Source organism: Lucilia sericata, unplaced genomic scaffold, assembly GCF_015586225.1.
Source record: "Lucilia sericata isolate MDLA Ls3-8-SP2 unplaced genomic scaffold, ASM1558622v1 Contig000490F_arrow, whole genome shotgun sequence".
Classification (NCBI taxonomy): domain Eukaryota; kingdom Metazoa; phylum Arthropoda; class Insecta; order Diptera; family Calliphoridae; genus Lucilia; species Lucilia sericata.
In genome coordinates this window covers 78969-101458 of record NW_023994504.1, presented here as the reverse complement: position 1 = coordinate 101458, position 22490 = coordinate 78969, and the positions used below count along the sequence as shown (strand labels likewise).

General features: G+C 27.9%; 1 protein-coding gene across 8 annotated transcripts in view; it reads right to left on the bottom strand.

Annotated features, from left to right (window-relative positions):
• LOC119605483 (potassium voltage-gated channel protein Shaker) overlaps nucleotides 1–22490 on the bottom strand; it is a 122070-nt gene that overhangs the window by 30700 nt on the left and 68880 nt on the right. For all 8 annotated transcript variants that reach the window (XM_037958623.1, XM_037958618.1, XM_037958619.1 and 5 more), the window contains 4 exons: nucleotides 6369–6492; nucleotides 4487–4655; nucleotides 4094–4190; nucleotides 2449–2644 (listed from right to left, as the gene is read on the bottom strand). In XM_037958623.1, the coding sequence (XP_037814551.1) occupies nucleotides 2449–2644; nucleotides 4094–4190; nucleotides 4487–4655; nucleotides 6369–6492 (586 nt within the window). The remainder of the gene's footprint in view (nucleotides 1–2448; nucleotides 2645–4093; nucleotides 4191–4486; nucleotides 4656–6368; nucleotides 6493–22490) is intronic.

The window sequence follows — 22490 nt, the reverse complement described above, 5'->3', positions numbered from 1 at the left end:
TTGTAATTCGATTTTATGTAATTGCAATAACATTTGATTTGTAATTGAACAATATAACATTACAACTACATACATATATGTATATAAAATTGACTTTGGTTCAATTACAATTGAAAAATTATAATTATTTGTAATTACTACTACATACTGCCTTCATTATTTAGAAGTGGTATAAAAATATTTTGGTATGTTAAGAAAGCGTTTACGTTAAGAAATTGTCTAAAATAACACCACAATATTTAAAGTGCCAATGTAATGAAAATTTTTGTCGGTTAAATCTTATATTAATAAAAAAGGTAGACTATAGCTTATCAATGTGATTAACAATACAAATAGAATATTATACAATCTACAATATGATCAGAAGAATCAAATTAGTTTAAGACCTACAATTGCAAATCAAACTAGTAAAAGTGTTATATTCGACCATGCCGAATCTTACATACCCACCATCAAATCATTGCTTTTTAAGCTAGTAATGAGCGGTAAAGTAATTTTCTGAAGGGGAATTTATACGGGGGATAGGGTAAAATATAGACCGATCCTCACAAAAGTTGGTAGAGAGATTTTGGCCCATATAAATCTTGTTTATGTCGAATTTCATCGCTGTACTCGCATTTCTGAGCTAGTAATAAACGTCTAAGACATTTTCTGAAGGGACCTTATATTGGGGGATAGGTCAATTATGGACCGATCCTCATAAAATTTGGTTAAGAGATTTACGTTCTCGTAAAACTAATTTATGTACAATTCGTTATACTGGTATTTTTAAACCAGTTATGACGGTTAAAACTGTTTTCCGGGGGGGCACTTGTATGGGGGCTATTCGAAAACGTGGACCGATTTTGTCTATTTTCAATACCAAACAAATCCTATCAATAGGGAATATTTATAAAAAATTTCAGCTGTCTATCCCGTGTGGTCCCTATCGTGATTTCAACAGACAGACGGACGGACATGGCTAGATCGTCTCAGAATCTAATAAGGACCAGAATATATATACTTTTATGAGTCTTAGGAGAATATTTCGATGTGTTACAATCGGAATGAAAAAAAAAATACAATATACCCCCCATCTTTTTTGTTGGTGGGTATAAAAATTGTACTTCCAATATGTCTGGAAGTATAGCATAACATGTATGTATATTAGGGTAACTACTTTTTGATTTTTTTGCAAAAATACAAATTTACATCTCCTAATCAAAAAGGCCAAATACAATCTTATTTGAGATTTATTCTAAGTTTTTTTTTTTAATTTTTTTCGGAATTTTGATAATATCTCCAATACTTATGGACCAATTTTAGCGGTTTTAAATAGAAAAATTCTTAGAAGCATATCTAATATAATAATCTAGAAGATTTTAATTCCAAAAGTATCTGGGGCCTCCAAACATTTGATTTAAATAAACAGCTTGAAACAGATATTTGAAGCGGAAGATTTGTTTTCAAAAATAATTCACGAAGACGATTTGATAATTAATTAAGTACTTATTACGAGGTGATAGGATTTTTTTAAATTTGTCGCACCCTAATGTTAGTTAATATATCGTTTCGGATGGTAATGTAACGAATTTCTTTCTTTTCGATTAAATGAATAAAACTTATGAATGTTGGTGTATAAAAAATGGAACATTTATAGATTGTGGAAACTACGATAGACTGCGGTTCCAACTCAAATCTAGGTGGACAAAATTGTAAAAATTTGTGTCTTTAGAATAAAATGAAATATGTTTGTAACAATTTTGCAAAAATTACTATCAAACTAAATATCTTATACTCCATTTAAGTTTGAAGACAGAATATCGTGTATTGACTTTGCAGATGTTAGTTTTAAATAAAAGAATAAATATTTTACAACTTGCCTATAATAAAGATTGCCGAAGCTCGTATAATGCCAATTTCAAAAAGTGACTCTAAGACAAATCGTAGTTTATGTTTATGGAAAAATAAAAATTACAATATGCTATACTTTTTATATTTTAAGTGATAATACTCAGATCCTACTGTATATCGACAAATAATTATTCTATAGCATTCAATGCTCGATTTTTGAATTCACAAGCCCCGAATCCATATAAACTAACCACATAATAATTTTATCCTGCTAGATTTGGGTTTTAAACCACAGCGCGATACAAGCATATATAATTATATAAAGAATTATCAATTTTATTTTAAATCATTTGGTAAATGCATATGTCGCCCGTCGGGACCAAAACTACAACTGGAGTTAACAAAAATTATTTTTGAGAATTAAGAATTTCCCATAAAAGATTCGTCAGAATGGAAAATAAAATGGGACAACTTCGGAACGAATCTAGTTTGAAAAAACTCGAAATTCAAGTGCCACATTAAGACAGTGATATTTTTAACTGAATCTTAGAGGGTTTAGGATTTAGATTTTCACATAAGTTATATTAAGAGTGTAAAAAATAGGAATAAACTTACCTTATAATGCTTAAATTCGGGTAATGTTTCTAGACAAAATATAACAATTGATAGCAATATAACAAATACACTAATTATGGCTACAACTCTGGCGGCTTGTGAACTTTCTGGATATTCAAAAAGTAACCAGACTTTTCTTTGATTTTCATTATCCGGCAAAGGTCTTTCTTCTTCCTTTATAAAGCCTTCATCCTCTCTAAAAAAATTGAAAAGAGTAAAATCAAGAGAGAGAGAGAGAGAAAAAAAGAAAACATATAAAAAATTTTATAAAAATGACACTTTTTAAATGGGACTTAAATTCAATGAACAACAATTTCAAACGAAATGACATTTAACAATTATTTATATAAGAATGTATAAAAGTTTACAACTTTTACGTGTGTAAAATACATGACTAAATTTACAATTCTCTGTATTGGTATTTGAATTGATTGTCAGTGTAGTTGTTGTAATTATTGAAGATAAAGATATTGGAGATGCTATGGTTGTTCATGTTGTTTATTTTATCTAGTATGTGTTGGTGGATTATTTGATTACTATCAACATTAAAATCCTTTGCCATTTTGTATTCATTATTAATTTGTTTGTGTAGTTGTTGTTTCTAATTCCAGTGGGAAGTATTGAAGCTGTTTGTTTACAAAATGCTCATGCGTTAATATTGTCCTCTTTTTATTAAATGTTATTTTTCTCTTTACTTGTTTTGTCGTTGATCTCATTTTCAACACACATCCAAATATGTTCAGCACACTTGGTGAGAAATGAGTTTGTGTGCGTGTAAGCCAGTTTACGATCAATTCTAGTTTTATTACTCTGTGTATGTAGTGTGTTGTTGGTGGGTGGTTTGTTAGGTGTGGTATGATTGGGTACTTGAAACCACGGGCCGGCCACAGTAGCCCCCCTTTTGCCGTATAAACAAAATTTTAAGCTGGTGGTCAAGTGAATTAATGCCTAAACACTATGCACAACATCTATGTATGTTTGTAAGTATGTACGTAAGTAAAATTTAAATTGGTGCTAAAATTCGTTATAATTATAATACAATTTTTTTATTTTAAAAGACAAAACAAATAATTTAACAAAAAACCAATTTTATTGAATTTGGAATATTCATATTTTTCAGTGTGTAAAAACCATAACAACAATTGCAATAAATCTAACAACTACAAAACTTAAAAATTCAATCAACAAACGCAAACAACAAATAAATAAAATATCCAAAGAATAGAGTGCAATTTATAGTTAAGATACAAAATTAGTACAATTTCGTTTTTCATAACTAGATTGCACTCCACCGCATTAGCAGTAAAATATCATAAAAAATAAAATTTAATGCACACAATGTTTGTTATTTAAAATTAAGCAATTACTAATTCAAATAAATTTACTTTGCAATTGATGTTTGTTTTAATAATTAATTAATTATCATAATTAACATCATAATAATCATAATCATTACATACATATGTATATTGTGAAAGCCAATCTAGTGTTTGAATTTGGAATAATTTTGAATAAAATTTCTTTTAAGTGATCTGTTGTTGTATATTTTGTTTTCTTGTTTGTATTGCAAGTGACCCAACTAATTAAACAGTAAGTAATAACGGTAACAGTAACGGTAACGGTAGTTTGTGTCGATGAAGCTTACCTGAATTTATTAATTGCTTGATCACCTAATTCATAAAATTTTATTTCTTCACTAAATACGTCTAAAGGGACATTGACCGGTCTCCGTAGTCGGCCACCTAAAATTCAATTAAATTTTTTAAAAAAGAGGATAGAGAAGAAACAAATAAAAAACACAAAACAACACAAAAGTAGTTATGAACCAAAACAAAAAACAAAATAGACATGTTTGAAATAAAGTGAAATAAATATTCATGTAAAAGGAAAAAAAGAAAATTAGTTATTGATTAGTAACGTTAAATATATAAAATCATCTCTTATTTACAGATGTTTATAAAAATATGTTTCTATGTATGTCGATGTTAATTCGTTTAGTACACTTTAAGATATTAATTTCAATCCGATTATCACTTACCACTTTGATAATAGTATAAAATAGCATCGAAGCTCGGTCGACTACGGTCAAAAAAATATTCATTTCTTAGCGGGTCAAAGTACCGTAATCTCCGAGCTGGATCCCCTAGCAACGTGTCTGGGAATTGATTTAACGTTCTTAATTGTGTTTCAAACCTTAACCCGCTTACCTGTAAGTGAAAACAAAAAGAAATAAAAAAAAAGTAATGACCTTAAATATAAATTTAACAATTTTAAACTTTAATTAAAATATGGAACAAAATTTTGTGACTTCTAGAACCTTTATTAACTGTCGTATATAAATATGTATTCGCTTAGTTTTTTACATTCGCATTCGCTTAATCTTAGCGAATGTTTTAGCGAATACTATTTCTAAGAAAACAAAATAACAATGGAGGTTTGGAGGGTTTTTTTTTGCCCTAGTGCCTCCAGTTTAGCCAGAAAATCGATTTTTGGTGGGAAATTAAAATGATCACAGATTTTTTTTTGGCCTAGCACCTCCAGTTTTATGTTTTCACTCAAAAAAATCAATTTTTGTTGGGAAATTAAAGTGATCACAGATTTTCTTTCTTTTTGGCCTAGCGCCTCTAGCTTAGCCAGGAAATGGACTTTTAAGTTTTCAGTCAAGAAATCGATTTTTAAGTTTTGACTCAAAAAATCGATTTTTGGTGGAAATTAAAGTGATTACAGTTTTTTCTTTTTGGCCTAGCGCCTTTAGCTTGACCAGAAAATGGACTTTTAAGTTTTAACTCAAAAAATCGATTTTTGTTGGGAAATTATGATCACAGATTTTCTTTTTTCTAGAAAAAAAATCGATTTTTGGTTGAAAATTAAAATGATCACAGATTTACTTTATTTTTGCCCTAGCGCCTCTAGTTTAGCCAGAAAATGTACTTTTATGTTTTCAATAAAAAAATCGATTTTTGATGGGAAATTCAAATGATCACAGATTTCCTTTTTGGTTGAAAATTAAAATGATCACTGATTTCCTTTCTTTTTGCCCTAGCGCTCAAAAAATGGATTTTTGTTAGGAAATTATAGTGATCATAGATTTTATTTCTTTTTGCCCTAGCGCCTCTTGTTTAGCCAGAAAATAGGCTTTTATGTTTTCACTCCAAAAAAAATCGATTTTTGGTGGGAAATTAAAATGATCACAGATTTCCTTTCTTTTTGCCCTAGTACCTCATGTTTAGCTGGAAAATAGACTTTTATGTTTTCACTCAAAAAATTGATTTTTGTTGCCAAATTATAGTGATCACTGATTTTTATTCTTTTTGCCCTAGAACCTCTAGTTTAGCTGGAAAATAGACTTTTATGTTTTCACTCAAAAAATCGATTTTTGTTGCGAAATTATAGTGATCACTGATTATTATTCTTTTTCCCTAGCGCCTCTAGTTTAGCCAGAAAATGGACTTTTAAGTTTTCACTCAAAAAATCGATTTTTGTTGGGAAATTATGATCACAGATTTTCTTTCTTTTTGCTCTAGCGCCTTTAGTTTAGCCAGAAAATGGACTTTTTTTTGGGAACGATTTTTGTTGGGAAATTATAGTGATCACAGATTTTCTTTCTTTTTGCCCCAGGACCTCTATTTTAGCCAGAAAATGGACTTTTATGTTTTCAATCTAACAAAAAAATAAAAATGGATTTTTGTTGATCACAGATTTTCTTTCCTTTTGTCCTAGTGCCTCTAGTTTAGTTAGAGAATAGACCTTTAAGTTTTGAATCAAAGATACGGTTTTTGGTGATTTTTAAAGTGATCACAAATTTTCTTTCTTTTTGCCTCTAGTTTTGTAGGAAAATGGACTTTTATGTTTTGAATTGGATATTGTCTAGATTTAGCCAAAACTTTAGGGAGGATGGATAAAAACTAATAAATACTTACATTTATAACAACTCTTTCACAAAAATCATGATCATGAGGAATGGGTTCAAAGTGTTGTGGCCCGCCACCATAGCCATGACCAGCCCCCCCTTCTTCGTCTTGACTGCTCAATTTGGGTAAAGACCTGTTAAATACAAAATAAATATATAAAACAAATAAATTACTTAAATTCTATAAATATTTTGTCACACTAAATATAAAATATTAAACAGAAAAAAACTTACAGAAATCACTTCTTTTTGTATACATGTTGCCAAAAAGCGGGTTTTTATTGTTTGTGTTTGTATCATGATAAAATATAATAGACTTTTTGCCTTTACCAAACAAATATATTTTTTGGCTCGGTTACAAGTTGCTAAAGTTTACACTATAATCTAAATCAATTTTGAATATAATTTACCATAAGAGATTTTACAACATCAATTTAGTAAATGACCTTTTGTGACAAAAATAAAAAACAATTTTATTTACATGTGTTTAACTTGTGGTAAATGATGTTCAGTACAATCAATTAGTTTTCTAAAAGATTTGCTGAAAAATTTTGGCAGAAAAGGGATTTTGTATTAAATTGAACTGAAAGCAATGTCAAAATATTAGAAAAGCCGCTACTAATGTTTTAATTGGTATTGTATGTTTTTTATTCAATTTAAATGAATGAAGCAAATATATTGATAAATTATAAAAGCTTAAGGATCATTTAAATGGCCCCTTTCAGCTAAGAAAGATTCACATTTGGCTCACAAACGAAAGGTGAGGAATTTTGGATGCTTATTCACTATCCCCATTGTAATTACGATGTCATGTAATTATTTCCTAAATAAAATGTTAACAACAATCACAGTCTGAAATGTTTAAGACGATAAATAATACCAATTTTAATTTAGTAAATAATAATAAAAATATAAATTAATTAAAAAAATAGGAAGATACTTTATAAAAAAGCAGGATATGAAAGTAGAATAGTAGATATATTTATGTAAATTGGAATTTTAAATGACGTCAGCAGTCAATACATACATTCACATATAGGCATATGTATGTACCTACTTCTTTATCGCAGTTTTATTTAACTAATATCAATTTTATGTACTATTGGCGAATAATTAAAATGAAATCGATATAATGATCATTTAAAAAGTTCATTGAATTCTCTAAGTTTAAATAGATATAGGCATAGTTCTACAAATATATGCATGAGTAAATATACATATAACTACACTTATATACATAAATACATATACATACATATATATGTATGTGTATAAAATGCATTTACGAGAAAAGTCATCGTTATTGTGGTTGTCCTCTTTTACATTTTACTAGATGCTAAAAAAGAATAAGAAGAAGACTTTTAACAAGGGTAAACTAGTAATAGCAACCTGTATGTGTGTTATTTTTATATTTTTACCGCTATGTACTCGACAACCTTCTAGTATATACATACATACACAAAAAGCAAAAATGCACGTTACTAAATGTTTATGTATATGGCATTTCATGTATACATGATATTTTAATTTTTATATATACATACATTCATATACATACATATATGTATATGTATGTACAAATAACATACATAAAACTACTAATGACCAAACACCCTCTAATAAACTATATTCAGTTCTCTGTAGCCCAGTCAGAGGGTGCTAGCTTAAAGATGCTGTTGTATGATATTGCAGTTTATTAATTATTAACTGTATGTTTCTGCATTTCTAACGAAAGATATATTAAGAAAATGTTTATTTTTATTGTTTAGAGTATGGTTATATATAAAAGTAGCTTTATATACCGAACATATGTACATATGTATGTATATTGAAACAAAATTTCTTCGCTATAAAACTGCACTTCCGTTTAGTTTTGGGTTGAAAAAATGTCATCAATTCCATTTGCATTCAACTTCATTGAAATTGGGTCAAATACTGTTATTTACATAAAAATACATACACATATACATATGTATGTATATCTGTACGAACATCGTCATCAACGTGGTCTTTTTACTCTTTCAGTACTCTTAGTTATTTTTTTTAGTATGTTGTCGTGACGTCATTAAACATTATGCCGCATATAAAGTGCAGTTATGTACACACAAACATAGATCCCGTAAATGCATAAGTATGCAAAACATAAAGTTACATGCATATAATGATATATAATACTCATACTCCTGCATATGGACACATTTACATGCTTATAAGTGTCAAAAACATAACAACATGTGTATATACATTAGTCACTATCACTATTTTGCTGCCTGTAGTGCTCGATTAACGAAAACACTTTGCTAGGGTCATTTTGGTGTAAAAATCTTCCACGTCAAATCGATTTTCTAAAACCATTTACCTACAAATTTTAATAAATTTTGAATTGTATAATCTATATGTTTGGGTAAAAAATTTGGATGATGGATAAACCGCTGATACTATCCTTGCTTTCTCTTCGTGTACGTTTCATAGGTCAAACATTGACACTTGTTTATATAAAATATTTTCGATTTTATTTAATGAATTTAAAATTTTCTTTGGATTAAATATCCTAAACTTTAATGAATTTTTGAATGTTCGGGAAAAAGTGATATACTTTTTCAACGTACATTTTTACACTCTATGTGAAATAGATAAGACCGATTTGAAATTTACAAAAATTTTATATATAGGTAACCCCAATATGCATATATATGTTTATACGAAAATGAATTTTAATGATTTTTGTTATATTTTGGATTCACTTAAAGTATGAAAGGAGGTCTTCAGAAATTATCCTTGTTCGATGTTGTGGGCAACAGAGGGCTCAATTCTCAACAATAGATAAATACTTTTAAATAATTTAAAACCTTTTAATATCGATTTGTTAGAGCTCTTTACTGTTTATTTTTGCATATTGTCCTTTTATAGACATTTTGGATTTTCTGCGTAGCAAACATTTTTAGAGCATATGGACATACATACATATGTACGTATATTGCATTCCTTTTAATATATATTTATGTTGCATATGTTTCTCATTACATCTTATTTTAGCTTCAAAATCAATAACTATACATGAAACTGTGGTCGATTTATTTCAGACACGTTTGGAAACTGGAAAAAAGCACTTAAGTAGAGCCGCTATTATAAGGAAAATCATTAAGTACAAAACCACCGTTGGAGTTCTAATTTGGTCAGCGAGTGCTGCATCAATTGTAGAAATGATTTGAAGGAGTTTGCGCTATAACTAATATATAAGATGCATGATTTCTTTTCGGCAAATCATTTGCTGATGGATTTGCAAATTTAGAAAATATTATAAATATTGCAGTAACCACTTTTTTCAAAAATTCACCGGTATACATATAAGAAATTATTATTATTTTTATTAATAATAATTGATTAAATAAGTAGACAATTACCATCAAAACTAAAAATCGTCAAAAGAGCAGGCAGCAAAACTTCATTTTATATATAAATACACATAAAAATGTATGCATGTCAACTATTTATAAGGCAATAGTAGTGGTTAAACACATCTCTATAAATATAGAGCTCATAGGTGAGTTACATAGATGCACATGTACGTGAAAGTTTTTGTGCAAAATAATCCATCATCTACATATGTATAAAATATATGTACATGTACATAGTATACGTATATAAAACACCATCTAGATGAGTGAACAAAATATTGTTCAGAGCTCAGGGTTAAGAGAGATGTATGCCAAGGTTTTTTCTTTTTGTATCATAAAATATCATTAAATAATTTATAATTTATTTTATTTTCATACACATAACCAAACATAAATTACAACCTTACTCCACTCTGCTTTACTACAAGCTCTGTGAGTTTGTCGTATAATTTAAAATTGTATACAATATGAATTCTCTCAGGATACATTCTCATTGACCAATTGATGACCACCGAATTCTTTATTATTCATACATATGTTATGGCCCTTAATAGTTGATAGTTGGTAGTTTGTACTATAGTAGTTGTTGTTTTCATCCATAGTTTATTGAACATTTATTATCCAAAGGGCCGAGAAAAATTTTCATGAAAGTGAAAATTTTGTGAATTTTATTTGTTTTACAACGAACATAAATTATTTAAGTCAGTATTCTTTACAGTTTGTATATTTATGAGCTATAGGCTTGTAAAATTAAATTATTTGATCCCAATAAATTTACAATTTAATGATAAGCCTTAAATTATGTACGAAAAAGTAATAAATTAATGAATAAATAAAATAAATAATAAATAAAATAACCTTTTGAAGAACGAAAATGTACCAAAAGTCCTTTTTACAGATTCTTTCTTAATCCAATATTTTAATATTATAGAAAATTCAAAAAGTACCTTTTGAAGAACAACAAGAGTACAATATTTTTTCTGAACGGATTTGGATGATTTTAAATAGGAAACATCTTGAAAGCATTTCTAACAGATTTGGATCCCGAAGGTATCTGGGGTCTTCAGAAAATTGATTTTAACAGACACACAGACAGGCAGATAGACAGATCTAGAATATATATACTTTATAGGAAATTATAAACGGAATGACAAACTCACATATGGGCCATTTCGTGTCAAGTGACCAAACTTTTAAAATCGATGTCTTCTGATTTGGATGAAATTTGCATCAAGGTTAGCACTATTGGATAGTAGGCCAGATACAAACTTCAGCTCTATCGGTGAAGAACTGCCGGACTTAGAGGGGGTTAAAATTGGACAGGCCCCAAATCTTAGGGCACATAAAACGGTGCATGATTTTGGGTAAAGCTGGCAGTTACGGGTCTTTTTTATTGTTCGTTTATTATCACGTAGTCGATATACATGTGAGACTAGATACCATTTGTAGTAATTCTGCATACTCCGTTTTTTTATAATCAGCTGTTATGTCCTTATAAAAGGACTTCAATGTCTAAAAGACTTACAATTTCAAACCAATAGTACAAATATTTATATGTATTCAATATTGCTAGCAAATGAAAGCTGGAAATCTGTGCATTCTATCTGTATTATTTATTTGACCCACTTAAACCATAAATCTAAAAAGAAATTAAATTTAAAAAAGTTCTCAATTTCCAAACAAAATTGTTTAACTACTTTTTTGTGATAAATTTGCTTTAAGCATCCATTTCATTTTAAATACCGGTGCATTGAAATCCACAGTTTCTTGTACATATGGATTTTTTCATGTGTGAGAATTAACGTTGCACGGTGTTATATGCGACGTTAGCCAGCTTTTCTATATTAATATTTTTAATTCATCATATTCAGTCATTCGAAATCTATGTACATCAGCACTTGCATACTTGTCATAGATGTAAAACACGCAATTGCTAGTATCTTACTTTCACATATACGACTTAATTCACAATTTCATACACTAGGGAAATCTATAAATAAAAAGTAGATTTCTTAACTTTCTTTTCTTTTTGTACATATGTATTTCCTTGTTTTTTGTTTAAATAGCATTAAACAATTCACATCAGAAGTAATAGTTTAGCATAAATGTGAAAAGTTACCTTAAAAAAATCGTTGATGTATGAAATTTATAAAAAAAACATACAAAAAAACAAAGAAACGACTAATGAAATGTCTATGCTTATGACACTCTCACGCCATTAATATTGAAATAAAAAAGGATCTGCTTTTTTCTTAATATTCTAAACTAATCCTTGTGAAAGCCAATGTAAGTGTTAGATACAAAATGTTTAAATATCAAATACATGTTTTTTTAAGCTCACTCTTTCTTACTGAGAAGTGTTTTCTCACAATTTATCACATACTTTTAGTACTTTTTAGAAATATGCTAAAATATAAGATGTGAATATTTCCATAATCAATATTACTTTAAATATATACCAGTGATAAATTCGGTCATAACTTAATCGACCCTACTATCTATGAAGATATACATATATTTATCTCAGGAATGGAATATCGAAATCAGATTTTTTATAACATAAATCAGAATTATTTTAGAAAGTTTGTGAGTATAATTTGCATAACTTTCGAAATCGAAAAATAATTTTAAGTAGACTGTATGTAGTCTTTTCCTCGAAATTTTATTAATAAATTTAATCTACGATTTTGTTTATTTATCTTTTTTAATTGTATCATTTAAAAGTTATTTGTCTTTACGTTTTAAATAAACTATTTTAGTTTTCTTAAAGAAGTAGTTTTTCGATGATTGTTATTGCTCCTGACGTCCATTGTTTACACCAAACTATAAAATCGTACCAACAGAAAAAAAATCAACTCTTTACATTTGTGAGATCATTAAATTAAAAAATTTTATATCAATAAAAATCTTTTTTCTTTAATTTCTTGTTGTCCAATCAGTTTCAAGTAGTTTTTGCCAAAATAGAAAAAGATGAACTATAAGAGAATTAATTGATCAGTGAAAAGATGTCGAAACTATCTTAACTAAAAACAAGTAAGGATGTATAGTCGGACATGTCCGATAGTGATACTAGTAGTTATAAGTGAATTATTAACCTGACCTTCAAGTCATTTTCTTTATATCGGGGTCAAATGAAGCCCGACCATTATGAAAATCTTCACTAACATTTAGACTTATTCAAAACTTAGTTATGCCGATTTTGTAGAGATACTAGAGCTTAATTTTGAGCTTAAGAACCCTATTCGGGTTGTACGGTATGAGCCAAATTTCATCAAATTATCTTAAAAATTGCGACCGGCATCGTGAGCATATATATTTTTTTCATTTAATTAATATAAGTAATTCTTTTAAAATTCTGGTGTTTTTAAACAAACACATGGTGTTGGTTGGTTGAATGAAAAACATATGTACAAAACTTTATTACAAACGAATTGTATTGAAATATATTTATATGTATGTATGTATATGTATATTAAAATGTGCAAGTCCGAATGTGTGAGAGTAAATTTCCAGATAAACTATAAATAAATTGAATGAAAATAAAAATAAAAATTTATTTAAAATTTGTTTCTTTAGAATTTATTTTAAAATGTTGCCGTTTCTTGTTTTTGGCAAATTAATTTTTAATTGAAAATTAATTTTTAGTTGAAAATCATTTCAACAAAAATGTATTTGTATTTTAGCAATCATTGTCTTTTCATAATTAACTTGAAAAAAATAAACATATGTCCGTTTGTCTGTACGTACGTATGTCTGCCTTTGTGTTTGGGAATCCAAAGTAAAAATACGACATTTGTGTTGCTTAAATATTTGTTGTTTTTTGTTAACAAATTCAATTAAAAAACGTTTGGTATTTTCTGAAAAGTGACACAAAAACAATTTATATAAATTTAAAATAAAATTAACAAAATATGAGTAATAAAAACAAAGCAAATTCAAAACTATTAAGCAATATACATACATATGTACGTAACAACTTTCCCGTGGAAAGGTTATTGATTGGTTTAAGTTCTTAAATAAATTTAAAGTTTTTGTGATTATATTACCTGCATTGACTAAAAGCAGACTCTACTAATTGCAGGAAATGCATTTCTCACATTATAATTCGAAGTATTTTGCAATAAGCAAAACACTGGGTGCGTATACGTTTTCCTTAATATATCTTCAACACGTATACGGTAAGAAGAACAACAGATTTATAAAGGCAAATTTGTCAGTAAATAAAATCTGAATGAATCCATTTTTTTAAATTCTTAACAAATTTGGTAAATATTAATTTAAAATTTTCTCAAATTAAAATTTAACACGTATACGCACCGTGTGATTTTGAATGAAAGTACAGAAAGGAGCATTAAAATCTATATGGTCAAACTTAGAAAAAAATTTAACTTTCTTATATTTACAAGTAACAACGGGTAGTTATTACTTGATTCCGAATTTACGATGTAGCCTTAAAATGGAAAGAGATATTTTCATGAAACAAAATGAAAGTTAGAGCATATATTTGATAGATTTTAGTCATTTTATAAATTTTTGAACAAGGTTACAAAATAATTTTTTAAATTTTTTCCTTCGATGAATAATCACACTTTAACTAAAAGGAATCCAATATTATAATTGACCATGTAATGAATAACTTTATGTAATCATAATTCCCCCAAGGCTGTTATTTTTAAATTAAATTTATTTGATACTAAGTATTATTGAAAATTTAAATTTTATATTGCGGAAAGTAAATATTTTATTATCACCACACAAATTTTGTAAAGTAAACAAAAACACCAGAAAAAGTCTAAGAATGCAATCTTCTTGCCAAATAATTTAAGTGTTTGCATGTCATAATTTTGTTTATTACATCTAAATATGCATACATACAAACATACATATAAAATTAATTGGTTTTTGTAGCCACATGATTGATAATGGTAAATATCTTTCAAAATTTATATGAAAATTAAATAAAAATCCAATTTATTTACAATGTAATTAAGTTTTTAGGAAATTTGTGTAATAAGTCTGTCGCCTCGGCCAATAATTAGATTAAAACTTTTCCAATTATAATAATTTTGTATATCTAATGTTTAGTTTATTAAATTCTAATAACTAAAATTTAATTTAATTGAAAATAAAATAAATAAAAATTTTTTCTAAAAAAAGAGATAATGTCACTCAATCGAGAAAACATTTCAATAAATAGCATTTGTATTCATTTACAAATATGTTTGTTTGTACGGATGTGTGATTGTTAAAATGAAATTCATGACGCGAGTTATTGTATAACATTCACATAACTAACTCTTGAATGTTACAGTTGCACCATCATCGACACTAATATTCTCAGAAATACTTATTAAATAGGCCTTGCCTATCTAGACTTATAATAAGTCTAGGTAATATCTATGTATAATAGAGCAAAACTCTAAATAATTGTTTAAAAATTAATTTTTCCAAATAAAATTTTAAATTATTCAACAATTTCGCTGTTAATTCGAAAGAAGTCCTTCTATGGGGCTTAACCTACTAAGCCGATTATAATACTGTAGGACTAATACAAACGCATAATACCTTCGCCATTGGTGTAGTGAATAAAAACATTGTATTGTTGATGTTTGTATGTGTTCTTGTGCTAGTGCTGCTGATAATATTTTGTGCTTAAAAAAACACAAATAAAAGTTTAACATAAAATATCCTTTCGTAAAAATATAATTCTCAGCTGCAAAAAATAAATAAAAATGTCTAACCAATAATACAAACAATGGGTTACATCAACGAAGATCTTGTTTTAGTATTGTGTACTTAAGAGTTTAACAGTTTTTGTTGAAAGTAATGAAGTTTTATACACTTTTATACTTCTATATCAACTGCATTTTTTTTGGTTATTAAAGAAAAGTGTTTTGGTTTTAAGATTTAACAAAATCAAACAGATCAATTCAAAATAAATTTATGTTTTAAAGACAGATCTAATGTAAAAACAAATGCAATTCATATAAATGTTAAATAAAACAAGAAGAACAACCATAAGAGATAATAACAAAAGAGAGAGAGAGAGCAAAAAAATAAGAAACCCTTGATAATAATATGACAAAAACAACTACAGCAACAATAATAACAACAGCTAGTAGACAATGATATGATGACAATGATTATGCTGACGATGTCAATGTATGATGACAAAAGTCAAGTGAATAAAAACGAGATACAAACAATAGAATTTTCATTTATTGTTGGCATGGTTCGTTCTTGTTGCCAATGTAGCAGTTGTTGCTGCTGTTGTTGTTGTTATACTGCCATTTATACAAAAACAATATATGATTGTGTGCTAACAATACAATAAATTTTTTCAGACATTCTTTTCTTCGGTTAAGTGAGAGTGTACATACATATGTACATATGTATGTATGTATGTCGGTGTTCATACTATGTTTGGGTACTTGTAAAATTGAGTACTTATTTGATTTGCAATACACACTCAATCATACATGTATAAGTATTAGAGTGCTTCAAAGAAATTATGTTGTGAATTTTACCCGTCCAGAATTGTTTTATTTTTGTTAATTTTCTCAATTTATATAGAGCATTATACAAGTGTTTTTAAGGGTTAAATGTTCTTTATAAATAACTATAAATTCCCATTATTTTTATTATTTCATAATTTGACCTCCGCAGTTTATGGGTTAATATTGCACAATATTTTATTTTATCTGGAGACATATTTCATATTATCATAATTCTATGAAAATATTTTACTTAAAATGTACCATATTAAAGAATTAAAACATACCAAAAATTAGATTTTCCCGAAATTCTCCGAGTTCAAATCGCCGGTAAGAGCAATTTATCTTATTTTTTCCCCGTTTTCTTCCGACATAAATCCGCATGAGATCTCCCATTAATATTTGTTTAACCATAACTCAGAACAGGATTAAATTATCTTATAAGGATTGAAACTCATATTCGAGTAAATATAATTTAAGTAATAAAATTTATTTTTTAGAATTCAACGAATTTTGGACAAAATTTTTTTCCTTCAAACAAGCTTGAATCACTCTAATGTACATACATATACATATGTACATATGAATGTATTTACACTTATCCAATGTAAGAAATATTTATGGGTGCATAAAGTGTATGAATGAATGGGTGAAGGAACAATGTCAACTAAAGTGTTGCAATTGCCATTTGCAGTTGATAGAATAATGTACCACCCTTTGTATTAAATATAAAAATCAAAACAAACTTGATTGATAAACTCTTGTTTATAGTTTCAAGATTTTATATATTGAATTTTTTCTTTGTTTTTTTTTGCATTATTTTTGTTTATCACTTGATAAGCATTTGATTTTGAGCATTTTTTATATAACCATCAATTTGTTTTTTGATGTTGATTTCGTTTGATTTTATTTAATTTTAAAATGAACAGTAATATATATAATATATATCGCTCATTTACTACAATATCTAAAAAAGGTCGTTTCAAGAAAATTGGCTTCGAATGTTTAATGGCATTTTAGTATTTTTAAATAACTCTTATACAAATTAAGAAATTTTAAAATTTAAACCACATTCAGATACAGTAGTTTTCCGATTTAACGACCATTCAATTCTACGAACATCGCATTTAACGAACAAGCTAATTTTTCCTATTGACTACCTTAAATAACGAACAAAACTTGTTTTTGTACTCTGTTTAACGAACTAATAAAAATATTATTATTTAAATGAAGATAAAATGACATTTATCAAAAATAACAAATAACCTAAGTTGTAGCAAAAAACTATACCGTTGTTTTAAGCGGTGCTTTTATACCCAAAACTGTAACACATTCTGGGTTCTTATTAAATTTTAGTTTTAGGGACGGACATAGCTACTATGTCCGTCCGTCCTTCAGATAATGACTTTAACGAAATCTCTAACAAATTTTATGGGAATCGGTCCATAATTGACCTTACCCTCCATTACTTCAACGCTCATTACTCGCTTAAAAATACGAGTATAGCGATGAACTTCGAGAAATAACTTTAACGCTCATGACTGAATTAAAAATACAGCGATGAAATTCGACACAAATATGGTTTGAAGGTGGGTATATAAGATTCAGAATTTTGTGTTTTGTGCTATTTTTATAGAAAAAGAATTCATTTTTATAAAATACATTTAAAAAATATTTTATGTACCTATTTTTAATTATTTTCCTACCAAAAACCCACGTTTTAGTTAGTACTGCATATAACGAACTTTTCAATTTTACGAACAGGACTGACAAAATATGAGTTCGTTAAATCGGAAAACTACTGTAGTACCTATCTAATATTGGTTTTAGTTTTCACGTTTACAACAAAAAATCTATCCCGCACCGATAATAATAGACATATTTGATAAATCCATATGAAAGACTTTAGTATGATGCATGTTTTCTAGTCCTCGTTTCACCCGAAAACCGAATTTCGGATTATGCTAATCTTTTAGTAAGTGAATGGATATGTACATTAGGGTGGGTCGAAAATAGGCTTTTCTCTCGGATCAACTTCTAATAGTGAAATTATGTTATATTTTATCGTCAAATGGAAGACTGTAAAATATTATTCAATTATTTTTAGGGTAAGAGCCCGCGCATCGCCGCCAAAATGAGGCTTTAAGTATTAATTATTGCACCATTTTATAGCAAAATCGTAATGTCTACAAAATTGTCTTTCCAAAAAGATCGAAAAACTCAAAATTGATTAAAAAAGTTTTGAGTTATTAAAATTTCCCCCGAGAATTTTGTGATTCTGAAGACATATAAAAGTAAATATAAGAAAATTTTTGTTAGTTTTGAAAAATTTTACAAAAAATATTATGTTTATCTTTATAAGGTTCATAAAACGAAAACTTGATTTTGACCCCGGTTTTTAGAGGGTTAATGATTTTTAGTTTCGGAAATTTTATCAGAAATAACTTTTCATGGACTCGGAAATAATAATCGCAATTTAATTGATCAAAATTAAGCAACAATTGGTAATAATATAATTTTTACTTAATTAATGGCAAAAACTGCCTTTTTCCCGAAATCCTTCAATTTATTGAGCTCATTCTTTCTGTAATTCTTATATATATCCTTTATAATATCCAATATAGAAAACTTTAATTTTTAAAAATCCATTTAACAAAATTTTTTAAAGTTTGAAAATGGAGTTTTGGAGATGCTGCTAAAATAATGGCCCTTTTTTGACCACAGACTAAACCAAGTAAGCGTTATCCAATTTGAACAAAAATTCGTACTAGCACATTTATGAATCTTATTAAGATAAACATAATATTTGTTTGTAAAATTTTTCAAAACTAAAACAAATTTTCTTATATTTACTTTTATATGTCTTCAGAATCACAAAATTCTCGGGGGAAATTTTAATAACTCAACCATTTTTTAACCAATTTTGAGTTTTTCCATCTTTTTGGAAAGACAATTTTGTAGACATTACGATTTTGCTATAAAATTGTGCAATAATTAATACTTAAAGCCTCATTTTTGTGAAAAAAAAAACTCCAAAAAGTGGCATTTTTCCCATATAAACGCATTTACAAACTTTGGCGGCGATGCGCGGGCTCTTACCCTCAAAATAATATTTTACAGTCTTCCATTTGACGTTAAAATAGAACATAATTTCACTATTAGAAGTTGATCCGAGCGAAAAGCCTATTTTCGACCCACCCTAATGTACATATATAGCAAAGGCTTTCAAGTCTAATTAAATTTAATTCATGTCTAACGGAAATTGTAAATATATATACCCCCTATTAAAAATATATGTATTTTCTAATTTCGCTTTGGGAATGTCCGGACTTTAAAATTTTTCGGGAAACAGAAATAAAAAAAAATAACTCTTAATAATAACTCGTATACATATTAAATTTGGTCTAGATAACAACTTTATTGAAACTGAAGTAATTTCTGGATGGGGGTTATATGGGAAATTTGTATAAGCAATGAGAGACTATAAACCTAAAAATTCCGTAAAACGATTCATATATACATGTGGGCAATTTCATGTCAAGTGACCCAACTCAAAAAATCGATTTTAATGAAATTTACACCAGTAGACCAGACATAAATTTTCACAAAGTTGGACATTTGGGTCATACAGTGTTTTATTCAAATGAGTGTAACTTTTCACCTATTGGTTCTAGCAAAAATTGTCCAAAAGAGTTCAGATAGCAATTTCTTCATTGTTTCCAATTTTTTTTTTTAATTTTTTTTTTTAATAATTTTTTTTTTTTCAAAAAACTCCCTTTTTTGTTCAAAAGAAAACTTACACAATTTCCTTTAAGGGCTTTATAGTCTCATAACGGGATGCGAGTGCGATTTTATCTAAATCGGAGTGATCGAAAAGCTAAAAAATAAAGTGTTGCAAGTTTTATTCTCCATACCGTTTTTGTTCCCATAAATGGTGTATATGTATTTGTATGTAAATAAATAAGTATGTTTTCAGTTCAATATTCAATAACAATAATGACGAAAACAACGTTGACGACGATAATGATAATAATAATGATGTTGTTGATGTCGTTGATGATAATAATGATGTTATAGAGTGGTTCGTTTTTTTTGTTGTATTTTGCGAAAGGTTATTGTCATCATCAGTGGATTTTATTTTTACTTTTAACTTGGTCTTTTTTCTTGTTATAGTATTTTTATTTATTTTTTCTTTTAATAAAACACATTTTATATTTATATGTACATATGTATTTGTATGTATACGTTTTTGTTATATTTTCTATTGTTTGTTTATATATGTATGTTTGTGTGTTTGTGATAATTTTGGTGTTGTTTTGCGTTTGACGTCATCGCCTGTAAAATGTAGTTCATAGAAATAGAAAAAAAAAATGTATGAACAAGAAAGTAGTACGAGAAGTACATCATTGTGCATTATGTATCTGTGTGTCAGAGTGTATGAATTAAATGGTTTTTATGAGTGTATGTGTGTGTATGTTTGTTAAGGTTTCAGAATTCATTTGCTATAATATTCATTGTCATTATATGCATCGCTTTTTTTTCTTTTTGTAAATTATTTTCCCATTTATACAATTTTTTTTCTTTGCAGTAATAAAACGTTAATAATACAAGGGGCTAGTAACTATATTTAGTAATCATGTGTAAGTAGTAAATTTAAGTAATTTATATTCATTCAAATTATAATTGTGTTTAGTTTAATATAATTGAATTATTTATTTAATATTTTCCAATAGATAAATATTGGATTGTATTTTAAATCACTCTTAAATTGAGGAATTGATATATTTTTATGAAGATAAGGTTCAGCACATACAAATTGTATGGCTCTTATTTATAAACATTTATATGTTTATGAATTGTTAATAAATCACAAAACAGTATTTTTGGTATTGTTGGCATATAACGTCTGACTTTATTGGCATATTACGTCTGACTTTATTTTCGGAAGAAAACGAGAAAAATAAAATATTTTCGAAATGATGTTCAATTCCCTACCCGCGATTTAATATCAGAATAATTTTTCTCATTATAAATATCTGAAATTTTTTCGAAATTGGTCTCAAAAATCGCAAATTTTTAACATTTTTAATAATAAATAATTTAAAATTTATATCAAAATATTTTTGGTCCACGACATCATTTTTAGTGAACTAAAAGAGGCATGGTAGGCGGGAGACCCTTGGGTCGTCAGGAGACATTTGAACTTCTCCTGAACACTTACTTTCCCAATTGAACTCAAACTGGTGGAACAACTACACATGACCAACACGGAGTTGACTTAGTCAACACTCATGTTAAGATAGATGATGACATCATCCGCTGGGCAATTAGGAGTTTTTATAGCAATGAACCGGATGGCATTATTCCAGCGGAGTTTTAAAATTATATAGATCTGATCATACCGTGATTAAGTACCATGTCATGGACCTACTTTCCCACTCATTGGACAAAGTGTAATGTAATATTTATCTAGAATTGGGTAAGACATCTTACACGATTGCAAAGGGATTCAGACCCATCAGTCTGGCGTCATGTCTGCTTAAAATCTTAGAGAGAATAATATATATATATACATAGATTAACAAATCTCTACTCTCAACATGTCTCCAGAAAGGGTTGATTACGCTGATGATGTTGGAGTAGCGGTGACTGGCACTCATCTTGAGACTTTGTCTAATTGGTTAGAAGAAAATATAAAAACTATTAGATCATAGAGCATAGAATGCGGTCTTATTGTTAATCCTGCATAAACGGAACTTGTATTGTTCTCTGGGATATACAAAATGCCTCAATTCTCACTTTCTCGTCTTAACGATATCGTATAATCACCGATTATGCTAAACCCAGACCTTTAAATGTTGACAGCCTTCATGTTCATAATTATGGATCAAAAATAAAAAAGGGTGTCGTCGGAGGTATCTTCACTGAGAAATTTGCAACCAAATTTCCTTTAAACTTAATGATGAGTGCACTATCTTACAAGCTGAAATTCCGACAATAAAAAGGGCAACAAATTATTTATAATTGGTTTATAGACCCTTAGGCCAATTCTGAGATGAACTTTACAAAATTTTATAGAGAAATATAAGTAATTCTAAAACTAATCTTAATTTCGAAAATTGCAATAGTTTTGATTTTATCCTAGAAGAAAGGTGGCAGTAGAGAACAACTTCTTGTGATATATGTTAGCTAAGATCTATTTTATCCTGATTTCTATTCTATTTTTATATATTATGCATA